The sequence below is a fragment of the Pteropus alecto genome, unplaced genomic scaffold (genome assembly GCF_000325575.1).
Source record: "Pteropus alecto unplaced genomic scaffold, ASM32557v1 scaffold3, whole genome shotgun sequence".
Lineage (NCBI taxonomy): Eukaryota > Metazoa > Chordata > Mammalia > Chiroptera > Pteropodidae > Pteropus > Pteropus alecto.
Window position 1 is genome coordinate 41,341,054 of NW_006442484.1, and position 14,784 is coordinate 41,355,837.

The 14,784-nt window shown below is 30.3% G+C and overlaps 1 protein-coding gene across 6 annotated transcripts in view; it reads left to right on the top strand.

The window, feature by feature from the left end:
* Positions 1 to 14,784, top strand: part of UBR3 (ubiquitin protein ligase E3 component n-recognin 3 (putative)) — a 187,104-nt gene that overhangs the window by 144,144 nt on the left and 28,176 nt on the right. For all 6 annotated transcript variants that reach the window (XM_025039283.1, XM_025039285.1, XM_025039286.1 and 3 more), the window contains exons 31-32: positions 3,640 to 3,745; positions 9,252 to 9,355. In XM_025039283.1, coding sequence (XP_024895051.1) covers positions 3,640 to 3,745; positions 9,252 to 9,355 — 210 coding nt within the window. The remainder of the gene's footprint in view (positions 1 to 3,639; positions 3,746 to 9,251; positions 9,356 to 14,784) is intronic.

The window sequence follows — 14,784 nt, forward strand, 5'->3', positions numbered from 1 at the left end:
TCAACTTTCAAAATATGCATACAGTTGGTGTTAATAACATTTTCCATTTTTAGTTTTTAACTTTTTAAAAAATTTTATTATTAGTTTCAAGTATACAGTACATTGGTTAGACATTTTTATCGTTTATAAAACAATCCTCCTAATTGCTCTGGCTCTTCACCTAGCCATTACATTAAGGCTAACTACATTCCCTATGCCGTGTTCCCCATGCCTGTGACACTCTATCAGCAACTAATTTGTACACCTTTAACCCTTCACCCCATTCTCCTAGTTCCCCAACCCCCCTTCTCTCTGGCCATCGCCAGATTGTCCTCTATATTTGTGAGTCTGTTTTCGATTAGTTTGTTCTTTTTGTTCTTTAGATTCCGCATATAAATGAAATCATAGGATATTTATCTTTCTCTGTCTGACTCACTCAGCATAATAATTTTTAGGTCTATCCATGTTGTTGCAAATGGAAGGATTTCATTTTTTTAAATGGCTGAGTAATATTCCATTGTATATATGAACCATAACTTCTTTATCCAGTCGTCTCTTGATGGGCATTTAGCTTGCTTCCATATCTTGGCTATCGTAAATTGTGCTGCCATGAACATAGGGGTGCATAGATATTTATGAATTATTGTTTTGGTTTTCTTTGGATAAATACCCAGAATTACATTTGCTGGGTCAAAAGGAATATCCATTTTTAATTTTTTGCGAAACCTCCAGACTGTTTTCCATAGTAGCTGTACTAATTTGCAATCCTACTAACAGTGTATGAGAGTTCCCTCTTCTCCACATCCTCGCCAGTACTGGTTGTTCTTTGATTTATTGATGACAGCCATTCTGACAGGTTTGAAGTGATATCTTATTGTGGTTTAAATTTGCATTTCTCTGGTGATTAGTGATCTTGAACATCTTTTCATATGTCTATTGACCATCTGTATTTCCTCTTTGGAGAAATATTTGTTCAGATCTTCTGCCCATTTTTAATTGGATTGTTTGCTTTTTTGTTGTTGAGTTGTATGAGTTCTTTATATATTTTGGGTAGTAACCTCTTATCAGATGTATCATAAGTAAATATCTTCTCCCATTCAGTCGGTTGTTGTTTTTTGTTTGTTTTATCGATGGTTTCCTTAGCTGTACAAAAACTTTTTAGTTTGATGTAGTCTCATTTGTTTATTTTTTCTTTCGGTTCCCTTGCCTGAGGAGATATATCCGAAAAGAAATTACTGTTAGCAATATCAGAGAGTTTACTGCCTATGTTTTCTTCTAGAAGTTTTATGGTTTCGGGTCTTACATTTAAGTCTTAATCCATTTTGAGTCTATTCCTGTATATGGTGTAAGAAGGTGGTCCAATTTCTTTCTTTCTTTCTTTTCTTTTTTTTTGCATGTATCTGTTCAGTTTTCCCAACACCATTTATGAAGAAACTGTCTTTATTATATATTCTTGCCTCCGTTGTCATATATTAAGTGAGAATATAGTCAGAGATTTATTTCTGGGCTCTCTATTCTGTTCCATTGATTAGTGTATCTGTTTTTATGCTGGTACCATGATGTTTTGATTTCTGTAGCCTTGTAGTATAGTTTGATAGCAGGTAGCGTGATACCTCTGACTTTGCTCTTCTTTTTCAATATTGCTGTGGCTCTCGGGGTCTTTTATGGTTCCATATAAATTTTAGGATTATTTGTTATAGCTTTTTGCTTATGATTGTAGTTTTTCCTTATTCTATATCTATTACTTTCGATAATTTATTTAGTATAAGAGACATTTTAACTGCAAAATGAATATTAGAGTTAATTCTTACTAATGAGTCTCAAATTTTGAAAGCACAGTGAATTGTATAAATATAGTTCAAAGTATTGATTGTTATTTGGCCAATTCTCTTTATCTGCAATTTCTAGCATTGTTTTTGAAAGGTAGATGTGCCTCATTAGATGTTATTATTTTTTACTTTTAGTTAAAGCCAATACCAAAGACTCTTGTTATGTATTGTATTAATAGTTTTAGAAGATGTGTCAGGGTTACAATCTCAATTTTACAAAAATGTGTATGTTTATGTGTGTTAAAATAGGAATTTTGTACCTGTCTTGTAATCAAGGAAAGTATAGAAACCCTAAGGAGAACTGGAGTGGTAGAAATAACTAGGTAGTAGTAAATCTTGAATTCTATTAATAGTTTTTCCAATAAATATTAGGGTGACATGGCAAGGTACTCCATCCTCTGGGCCTATTTCCTCAACTGTAGAATGAGAGAATATAAGAAGTTGAAAAAGTTTCTTTCTAACATTTGTATATCTTTAATTATGGTAGAGGGTAGGAAAATAGGCAAATTGTAACGTTATTTCTGTGCTGGCCATGGTTTCAATGTAAAACAAGAAGGTTTTATTAAAAAAGAGCTTTTAAGTTTAGTTAACACCTATATAAAAAGAATGCAAAACTCCCCACCTTGCGACTTCAGTTAATCTTAATATTTTTTTGCTAGAGGAATTTGTTTTTTAACACTTTTAGTTTTAAGCACTTTAAAAATTGTAAATTTACATGGTAAAAATAATCTCTTATATATAATTGAATTGAAGTAAAAATGACCAGTGTATCTTTCATCATGTTATTTCTCTGCTAAAAACGTTCCTTGTTCTCAGTATTATCAATGGAAAAAGGTTGCTGGGAAAACTGGAAATTTCAGAAACTTACTTCAAAATTCGGCATAACAATATTAACCTAATTTTTGTGAAAATTAATTGAAATAATCTATGAAATGTTTAGTTTTGATTATCTTAATTTAGAGAATAAGTGACAACAGTATGTTTGTGTCATTGACTAACTTTTTTCTGGTTTTAAGAATTAATTTCAGTCATATGTCAAGAAGTATTATCTAACTTTCTAGAAAATGACTTTTGATTCACAAATGTTTTTGAGTATTTGTGGCAGAACAATTTAATGCAGTCCTTGTTATTTATAACAAAAAAAGTACATGTGATATAAAAGAAAAATTATAATTTTTTCCTGGATAATTTAAAACTTTTAAATAAAAATATTTTTTACAAATGTCATGAACAGAATTTGGTGAAAGCTAAGACTGATAGATTATTGTTAGGGTTTGGATGGAAGAAATGAAAATAGCTGGATTAGTCCTCCTAAATAATTTTCTTATTTCAGTTAATTTTTTCTTCATGTTGACTCAAAAGATAATGAAGTCACAACTCAATCTAAAGAGGATTTAGGGGAAAATATTAAGTAAAGAAAGAACTTCACCTAACAGTAATTTATATGGATGTTATTGTCCAGTTACTCAGGGTAGGATATTGAAGATAGCAGTAAATTTTGGTTAAAAAGAGACCACAATAGTGAGAAGTACAAATTGTCAAGGCTGAAGCATAAAGCCAAGGAAAAATAGATCTGTGACAGCGAGAAAAATGAACCATTCCTGAATTAAGATTAAGCATAAGGAACAGTCCAGATTCCAGTAAAAATTATTTAGCTATATTTCAGAGTTTACCTTAAAAGAGAGCATGAAGTAGTTGGTACTTAAACTTGGTAAATTATAATTATAAGGATAGGAAACATTTCCTTATGAATTGGTTAGAAATTTTGTCTTAATTTTGTTCTGGAAGAATTTTATAAACTTTCTAATTACCTTTTCTTCAATTCATTTAGATCAACTGTTCCTTGTATTAGCCTTGCACATGCGGCTTTATAGCATTGATTCTGAGTATAATCCATGGAGAAAGCTTACTCAGTTAGTAGAAGAGATGAATTCGCAGTAAGTATTTTTGAAAGGTTAAAGTCAATTAAAACTTTTTGAAAAATGATTAAGTATAAAAATAAGATTGAAAATCTTTATGAATATGTTAATTTTCCTTATGAAACACAAAAATAACAATAAAAATTGAGAACAGTTTATCATTATGCTTTCTGTAAAAACTGCATAAAAATCTCTACTAAGTGAGAAAATCTTTTAAAGAATCTCATTAGTTTTTATGCAGGTAAAACATTCAAATGGAAGTACATGATGGCTGGTTGTCCTTTTTACGTCAGAATTGATCAGTGGGTTCAGGTAGCTTAAAGTCTGATCCCTCCATTCTAAAGGCCCCATCAGCCTTTCAATTAATGATTTTTGCAATCCCTGATGATTCCTGCCTAAACTCGGAATTTCATTAGGTACTACAAAATAATGATTTAAAAAAAAAACCTCCCTTTGGATGTACAAGATACTGGATTTATAGCATCGATGGCACTGAGGAGCATGGAGGAAGCATAGTCTTTATAGTAAGTGGTGCTGGTTAATTGGCTATTTATATGAGAAACAATTAGCATTGACTCCTACCTCACATAGAACCTATTTAGATTTTGCCAGTTGTTTCAGTGATATCCTGGGAAATGCAAATGCAATCAATGCAAAGAAAATTCAAGATCATGCTTGTGTTTAGTTGTTATATCTCTTTAATTTCCTTTAATCTGAATTGTTTCTTTTACTTTGCATTTCATGACACTGACTTTTTTTTTTTTCTTCAAGAGCTCAGGCCCATTATTTTGTAGAATTCCTCAATTTATTTTTGTCCAATATTTCCTTGTGGTTAGATTCAGGTTATAAACTTTTAGCAGAAGTACCACAGAAATAATGTTGTGTTCTTTTTAGTGCATTATATCAGGAAGCACATGCTGTTGATTTGTCTTGTTATTGATAATAATAACTCATAATTTGGCTTATGTGGTATCTGCCAGTTTTTCCACTGTAAAGTTATTATTTCATCCTTTGTAATCAGTACATATTTTGTGGGAAGATACTTTGAGGCTATGAATATATCCTGCTACTTATCAAAAAAATTTTTTTGTGTGTGTTTTTTGTATTTATAGATAAAATAGCAAGCTAGGAGTATTTTGCATGTTATGACTAAGGAAAATCACTTTTGTTGATATTGGCTAGTAATTTTTTTTCCCTAGTTAGACTTGCATACTCAAGGACAAGGATGGTATGCAAATAAAGTATTAGAATGTCTCACTCTTTGAGTCTAAAGATGTTCAGCAAACAGAAGGTTTCTTAAGTAGTATTGGCGAATTAACAGTTTAAAGAACAGACACAGGTACTGCACTTTCATTATGCTGATTGTTGGGTTATGTTCTTTTCAAGCCCTAAGATTTAATACCCATTAGGATAGTAGTAAACGCTGTAAACACGATCAGTGCTTACTTCATGCTAGGTATTTTTGTACTTTGCATATATAATTTCGCTTAACCATCACCATAACTGTGCACACTAAGTACCATTGTTATTCCAGTTTTTACATAGGAAGAACCTGAGGTTTAGGAGAAGTTAACATATATTCTGTAGGGGCACACAGCCATTAAATAGAGCTGGCATTTGAATCCAAATTTTTCTGATTTCAGAGCCTAAATTCTTAACTATTATCTATGCTTCCTTTCCTAGTACTAAAAGATCTAAGGAATTTTTGGGAAATCTGGTTAATTCCTCCCCCACTCCCTCCCATATTTACTCTAAATTTTTTAGGTTCATTAGTTCACTAACTTGTAGTGCTACAGTTAATTATAATGTCATCTGTGTTTCATAGCTACATTAGATTTTTAAAAATTGAAGTATCTTTTTTCTTTTCTCACTTTTAATACTTTTCAACATAAAATTTTATGCCTAATGGTATAGGTTTCTCATATATACTTTTTTCTATAATCCTCTTGAATATTATTTACTTATTCCTTTTTAATTTCCATTGTATTGATAATCAGCTGGTTTAGAAATAATATTGGAAAATTAGGCCTGTTAACTAACCCACCCATTTCCTCTTATCATCCATAGAGTTAATAGTAATGTACAGTTTTTGTAATGTACATTTTAAAGATTATCTAAAAACTTTAGGAGATAAAAACAATTATTTATCTTAAAATGTCAAGCGTTTAAAAGATAGTTATCACAACGGTGGTATTAAACCCCAGTCAAAATCTGTGGTTCTTTTTTCTACAGGGAGTGTATCCATCTATCTACTCATTCATTCTGATTATGTGCCTACTGTATGCCAGGAAAGATCCATTTCTAAGTTCTCAGAATGATTGCTTTTATCTTAGTAGCCAATAGGCTCCAGATTATTGTTTTTGTAATTTTATTCTGATTATAAAAATTGTATTTATTGTATAATGCTTAGAACATACAGAAAAGTTGAGAAAGAAAATAAAATAATCTGAAATCTTATAACTTATGTGTTATATATAGTTTATTATAATTTAACAAACTCATGAACCATAAGAATGAGAGCAAATATAAGGGGAAAAAAATCGATCATATTTTCTAGGAATTCCTCTACTACTGTTAATATTTTGAGATATTTTTGGCTTCTTTTAATTAATTAATTTTTTGTTTATTTTTATTATGGTGACATTGGTTGGTTGACGAAGTCCAGTACGTTTTAAAAAATTGTGTTCTTTTTTCCATATATATTATGAATTTTTAAGTACTGTTTAATCTCTACTGTATCAGTCTTATAATCTGCATTTAAAATGAACACATAACAACCAAATTCTGACATTATTAAAAATTCTTTAAATTATGTACCTAATTTATTTATTCATTTCTGTTGTTAATCATTTAATTTCTTCTACCTTAATATCAGATAATGTGTTAAACACTTCTTGACCTGTCAGATATAATCCTAGAACTATGAATAACATGAAAAGATAAATACTTTAGACTTTTAGTTATTTATTTGATAAATACTGAGTGTCAGGTACTGTTACTTAGTACAACATTGCTTTTCAGAAAGATTGTACCTATATAACCTGTCACTAGTAATGTAAGAATGTCCCCATTTCTGTCAGTCTTGATTATTATCACTTAAAAAATATGGACTAACTTGATGGATAAAAATTGGGTTCCTAAAGTAATAAAAATTTATTTAATTTCTGGTAAAGTTAACTTCACATAAATATTTCATATTAGCTATTTGTGTATACTTTTGTGAATTATGTATTCAGGACATCAGTCCATTTTCCTGTTGGCATCTTATTAAATTTTTTTCGAATGATTTCTTTTAAAAAATTCTTATTTTATATTAGTTTCAGGTTTACATTCATTGGTTAGCCATTTATAGAGTTTATTAAGTGATTCCGCATTTACTCTAGCAGTCATCTGACTCTACACTTAGCCATTACAATACTATTGACTATATTCTTTATGCTGTACTCTATGTCCCAGTGACTATTTTGTAACTACTACTTCGTACTTCTTCATCCCTTTACCTTTTCCACCTAATCCCCAACCCTCCTCCACTCTGGCCATGACCAGATTGTCTTCTGTATCTGTGAGACTATTTTTTAGTTTGTTCCTTTTGTTTTTTAGAGTCCACATATAAGTGAGATCATGTGTATTTATCTTTCTCTGTCTGACTTATTTCACTCAGCATAATACCCTCTAGGTCCATCCATGTCATTGCAAATGGTAGGATTTCATTTTTTTATGGCTGAGTAATATTCCATTGTATATATGAACCATAACTTTATTGAATTGTCTATTGATGGGCATTTAGGTTGCTTGAATGATTCTTTATGGCTTAAAATATTAAACCTTATTCTATTGAAACTTACCCCCGAAATATGTTCTTTTAATATCATACTTTTATTGACATATTAAAGTTTTAAATTTTCAAGTAACCAGATCAGTGAGACCTTACATTTCTTATTTTGACTTTCATACTTAACGATGCCTGCCTATCCCACCAGAGATACGATGTTTACCTTTATAATTGTTATTACAATATGTTTCCTGTTTTAGGATTAGCTATATCTGCCTATATATTCTTCGTAGAGTTTTCTTATTGGATGATTTTAAAATATATATATGTTTAATCTACTTGGAATTTATTTTCATCAGTAGTATTTGATGAAGATTTAAAATACATTTTCAGATAACTATTTTTTCACCAATTTTATATCCCATTCATTTTCTATTAAGTGTTAGTATAAATGGTCATGATTAGAGACTTTCCCCTTTGTTCTGTTGGTCTACAAGCCTATTTCTGTAACAGTGCCATGCTGGTTTACTTATTGTGGAGATGTCTTGTGTATATCTCTGATTGGATTACGTTCTACCCATTTCTCGCCGCCACCTCGCAATTTTTCTTTACTGTTCTTACCTGTTTATCCTTCCAGATGATCTTTAGAACCATTTTATAAATCTTCCCTTAATTTGTTTTTTGATTGGAGTTATTTTAAACTCAAAAATTAATCTAGGAAAAATACTTATCTTTATAATAGACAGTTTCTTCAATTTAGGAATATTTCCCATTCTTTTAATTCATTTTTTTTTATCCTAGTTTTGAAACATTTGTTAATTACACATTCTTAATTGTATTTAATATAGTGGTTGCTAAATTTTTAACAAAGACTATATGAATAATCATAATTGAGAGTATAATCTTAAGTATAGAGTCATTTATCCCAAGTCTCATCTGAAGCATAGCTTCAGAATTTAGTTAATTCTGGAAGCTTAAGATTTACTTTTGTTCTCTGACATTAAAAATTAAACCTACAAAAAAATTTTAACTTTCTAAAGGAGTTTAAAAATTCTTTTAGAATAAGATTTGCTTTATAATATATTGTGTCTTTCATGGCGCTACATATCCCTAAGGTTTATTATCTTGTCTTTTATAGTGTATTTTAAGTTCTGCTTTGGTTATTTATTTATTTTTTTTAGCATGGAAAATGTTAAAGATTTTATTTGACTTTTATGTTAGTCATAAAGTCAAAACAACTTTTTAGCGAGATATTAACCATGCCTTTTCAATGAGTAACTTGTTTGTGAATTGTATCTGTTCTTTTTTTAATAATGTGAACATTTACTCTTTAGTGCTGTTTGTGAAAGCAAGTGTCCCATGTGGCACTCCATTTGTAGTGAAACTAATTCTTTTAAGTTCCATTTAATGATTCATTTGATTTCTGTAATGTAAGAGATCAGATTCATCATCAAGTTAATATATGCCAATTGTTTAGTTTGTTCCTTTTGTTCTTTAGAGTCCACATATAAGTGAGATCCTAAAGACCTAATAAAATTTCTATTAATTTTTTCACATAAGGCAAATTCAAGGAAATATGAATGTAAAAGATTATATTTTTAGGCAAATATATGGCCTCTAGCTTTTTCTTTTGAGATTTTTTCAGTCCCTTATGAAAGTTTAATTTCTATTCCATGGACATATATGTGAAATATAACATAGAAAAAAAAAGATATGTGATACTGTCTACAGTGATTATGCACTTTGTTTTAGGCTGGGAAATGAAGAACAACAGCCTGAAGTTCCAATTCTTTATCATGATGTTACATCTCTTTTGCTTGTCCAGATCTTAATGATGCCACAACCGTTACGCAAAGGTATGTCTTTATAAATCAGATTCTTAGATATAGTCTATATAATGAATATTCTAAAAATCCTGGGGACAAATATAGTATTTAGTCTGATGGAAATGTTTAGAGGTAAGTAACTTTTTTTTTCTATTATTAGTAAATAATAATATATATAAAGAAGATGACAGTGAAATAAAAAGTTTTTCCCTTATGGGTCTATTCTTTTTAGCTTTTTAGTCCATAATGAGGTATAGATATGGGCAAATCACTCTGAAAACTTTTGTTTTGAAAAGTTAAAAAGATAATACAAAAATATGAAAACAGAGCAAATTGTCAGCCTTAATGCCTTCACCCTATATACACGCATACATATTTTGATATAGTAGTGTCATAGAGTTATTAAAATGTGATGCTTCATCATTTTAAATTAGTATTAATGTCATAATACTATGATATTGGCATGTTAACATTAGCAACATTTTAATTATTGCTACACAGTCTACAGTTTTTATTTGAAGACATTTAAAATATTCTGTCAAATAATTAGCTGTTCTCCTTTGGTGAGAAGAAAGGTTTCTCCTTTTTGTTTTTGTGCTATTATAAATTACACTAGAAAGAACATTTGTGGGTGTATAAAGGCCTTGTTACTGGGGAAGATATTCTTTGTGTGTACTTCAACTTTACCTTTTGATAAAACTTTTTACTTAAGGATATGAAGTGATTATTTATTTTGAATATAGGTAAATTGATATTTCATGCAGATTTAAAGAGTTAAATAATGTCATTAATCAATAAACATTTTATTTATACTAGCACCATAAATTTTGGATTAATTATTTAATTATAACATTTATATTACATATAATTCACCATTTTAACAACTTGAAAGTGTACAATTCATTACATTTACTATGTTGTACAACCATCATTATCTAGTTCCAGATTATTATCATTAGCCCAGAAAGAAACTTTGTACCCATTAACCAGTCACTGCCCATCTTCCTTCTTCCCCTAACCCTTGGTAACCTACTTTCTGTCTCTATCAATTTTCCTATACTGGATATTTCATATTAATGAAATTATACAATATATGCCCTTTTGTGTCTGGCTTCTTTCACTTAATCATAACATTTTCGAGGTTCATCCATGTTGTAGTACATGTCGTAATTCATCCCTCTTTATGGCTGAGTAATATTTCATTGTAACCTACCTTAATACCACATTTTGTTTCCATTCTTCAGTTGATCATCATTTGGATTGTTTCCACCTTTTGACTATTGTTAGTAGTGTTCCTGTGAACATTCACATACAAGTTCCTGTTTGAACACCTGTTTTTAATTCTTTAGGTACTTAGCTAAAAGTGGAGTTGCTGAATCATAGTAATTCTGTGTTTAACTTCTGGAGGAACTGCAAAACTTCAGATATTTTTTAATGTTATTTTTGGGGGGATTGGCTATGTCTGTGAATTTTGCATACTTTAAAATATGAACCCATCAAATGGCCTATTGAAATTTATCTCTTTGCAATATTAATGATAAATTCTTCAGGTTTTTTGTGTTACTTTGGTTAGTTTTCCTTAGTTTAGGGAAACAATTTCTTTGGAGTTAATGCTGGTTTGCTCTGTGCTCTTCTAATTATACTACTAGTAGTATATTTTGAAATCTAAAAAAATATTACTTTGGTTTATAATGTCATAAAAATAGTTAAATATTTTATTTAAATATACATTTTATTTATAAACGTAATTACATAAACATGAAAAGCTAAAAGTGAAGGAAACTTGCTATATACAAGTAGTTTTATTTCTATAATATTTATCTTAAAAGAAAAATATTTTAGTTAATAGTAAAGGACCTATTGTATCAATATCTGAGAGCTGTAGCTGGTGCCTCTTCCTCATCTCAGATGGTAACTGTTGGCACTAGGTTTCAGCAGAAGGTGAAGTTAATACAGAAGGGCATGCAATGCAGTGAATTAATTGAACTTAGTAAATTTAATTTAGTAGAAACGTATCCTAAAATTGTTCAGTAAAATGTGAATCAAGATAATTGATCTACTTAATTTAATAATGGTTAAATGAATAGAATTGATTCAGGAAAACATCTATATAAAAATTAACGACACTGTTGGTAACTATACCTTAAAATAATATCATTTAAAAAGTGTTGTTTAGAGGACAAATTTAAATAACAAATGTTTATTTGGTACTTAGTTGTAAAAGTCGTTGCCTGATTCAGTTCAAGAAATATTTAATGAGTACCTACTATGTGCCAGGTTGCTATGCTTCTTTGCCTGATGGAGATACAGAGATGAATAAAACATGGAGTTTGCCCTTGGGAAACCAGAGAGCTAAGTGTTTAGCAGTCATTAACTTTAGTTAGAATTATTTTTATAAGCCTGTGATTTATATTATTTCTTAAAACTTAATTCAAGATTGGGTTATCTGTATTGTTTTTATAAAACAGCTTCAAACACATTGTATAATAGTTGCTCGCTATCATTGTAATAATGAATTCCTCTTAGAATTTAGGGCCAGAAAAAAATTGCCATTCTCTATTAAATCTTTTTAGTCTGTGACACATGGAGAACTGAATAGAGACCGTTATTTGAGCTTTATATTTAACAGGATAGCTTTATTTAATTGCTAGGAAGTTCAGAACTCAATTATATTAAGTTACTTAAATTTTTTTTGGATAGCTTTCTTTGGAAGGTGAGAAGTTATAGATAGGTAGAGTTGTTAATATAGATTTTCCTTTTCTACCCCCCTGTTAATATATGGGTTAATAGTTGGTCTTTATTTTATCTGTGTTTTTATTGTAAGAATATATATTTGTGTACCTATTAGTTACTGGTTATTATTAGAAGAGAAAAGTGAAATAAATATTACTATTTGTATGTACTAGAATGTTAAATGTTTCCCACGGTTTTATCTGAAGGTGATACAGAAACCTACCTTAAGCTCTTTAATGTTTAGCACTGTTTTCAGGTTAAAAGACCTTTTTTTACACCAATTGTCTCATCGGAAGCTTTAATTAATATATTAAAGACAAGCATTTATTTTTCTTTCATCTCTTTTCCTGTTCCTATATTTATCCATTATACTATCTGTTGCATCACTAGCCTCCAAGAATAAGCTCGAAAGTAACTTTTGATACATCACTATTTCCAGGTGTTCACGTTTAGTTCTTTTATAACTTAGGATCAAGTTTGGCTATATGTAATAGAGAAGAAATCTCAGATAACACAGTAACTTAAGTAAGACAGAAGTTTATTTTTCTTTCATGTAGAAAGAAGTCTGAAGGTAGGAGGTAGGCAGATGAGGTCCTTCTACTTTACAGCACCATATTACTTATCTTCGTGTTCCAAGCTAGTTGCTAGAGTTCTAGTTACCACAGTCTTGTTTACGGCAGCAGGATGTCAAGTTGAGGGAGACTTCACCCTCTCTTTTAAGAAGCCCTCTTAGACATTCTATACAAAACATATTTCTTAGGCTAAAATTCTTTCATCTTTTGAACCTCCAGGATTTAAAACATGAACTCGCCATTGTTTTTAGGAAGGATCAGTTACTCAGGTTTGGATCATGCTGCTGTTTTTTCCTCCTCTCTGTCATTGAGGAGCTTCTCAATTCTGTTGAATCATGCTTTATAAAGTTTATAGGATAGAAACTCCTGGGTTCTCTGGAACATCTGGTACTGGGTGATTATAGATTGTCTTCTGCTTCCAGGATCCCATAGGCAGGGCCCATGAAAGAAAGATAGAAGAGTGCTTATTATTTCCCATTTACTTTCAGAAAGGAAAGATCCAGTTTTCTTTTTTTACAAAGCAAGGCTTTAAAAATAAGCTGTTTATTTTAGAATATCTCAAGCATGTATAACGGTAAAGAGCAGAGTTTAATGAACCCCCATGTACCCACCAATTATCAACTCATGGCCAACCTCATTTCATTTATACCCCCATCTATTCTATCTTTCCTCCCACTGTGGGTTATTTTGAAGCAAATCCAAGACATCATATCATTTTATCCATATAGTCTTTAGTTCGTATTGCTCAAAGATAAACATTCTTTCAGACATAACCACAATACTATTAACCCATGTAAAAATGGACAGATTTGCTTTAATATCATTAAATATCCAGTCAATTTTCAGTTCGTGTAGTTGCTTCTTGCAAATGATTTGTTACAGTTAGTTCGTTTGATTAAGGATCCAAAAAAGGTGCACACGTTGGATTTCGTTATTTCCCTTTTAAAATCTGTGAGTTTCCTCCTTTTGCCCTTCCTTCTTACATTTTATTTGTTGAAGAATCTGGGTCTTTTGTCTGTATTTTGCTAATTGTATCCCTACTGTATAATTTAATAACATGTATTTTCTACAGATAGATTTAGACACCTGGTTCAGTTCCTTATTTTATTTATTATTTTTTTGCAAAAATACTTTATGGTTGGTGTTACATACTCTCATCAGGAGACAATTCCCAGTTGTCTCTCTTTTTGTGACATTAAGGCATTGATGATTGCCTATACTTATTTTATAATTATTTCATTTGTTAAGTGGAATTCTTATTAAGAAAAATTTCCTCATCAACTATTTGTTTACCAAGTGATAGAGTTGGTATAGGAAAGGCAGTTTAAATACTTGATAGTTTTATTTACCAGTTTTCAGAAAAATGAATGTTTTTTAAAGCATCCTCCAAAGATGCTTTTTTTTTTAAGTAGTAGTATGAATTTATGGATTTTAACAAATTTTATGTCTTTCAATTGCAGTGTAGAATAACTCTTTATACACTTGTGTTTAGTTCTTGAAGGCCTTTGTCTTACTGATATGACCCCAGTGTCTTTGATAGCTTCCTCAGACCAAAGCTTTTTAATCTGTGATTTAAAAGTTTATTAGCCTCAAGGAATCCATGAATATCTTAAAATGATATAGGAAATTTTTATATGTATATGTGCATTTTTATTTGAGATGTTCCATAGCTCTTATCAGATCTTCAAAAGAATATTGGCTCCTAAAAGTGAGTTATTTATAAATTCTCCTGAGGGTTCCTGGCCATAGACAAGTAAATAGTTCTATAATAAGAAATAGCAGTAAAGAAATTGCTTTTTCGTTGTTATAGAGTCAAAAGCAGATTATAGTGGGATGAGAAAGGAGAGCGAGATGAGAGAACAGAGATAATGAACAGAGAGAATTATCAAGAATTAATACGGGAAAAGAGCAGAAACTGTATGTGGATGTAATTCAAGGATTTTTTGTTGTTGTTTGTTGGTTTGCTTTTTAAGATAGAGTTTTGAGCATATTTAAATATTTGCCACTTCTCCATTTCCATGAAGTAACTCCTGGTGGTCCTTTACCTTAAGTATTACCCTTTTTTGGAAGCCTTTCTTTTGGATGTCCTTTTTCCTTTTCCCATAATAACTTGTCCATAGTTCTATTTTGATATTTGTCATAATAGTAGATTTT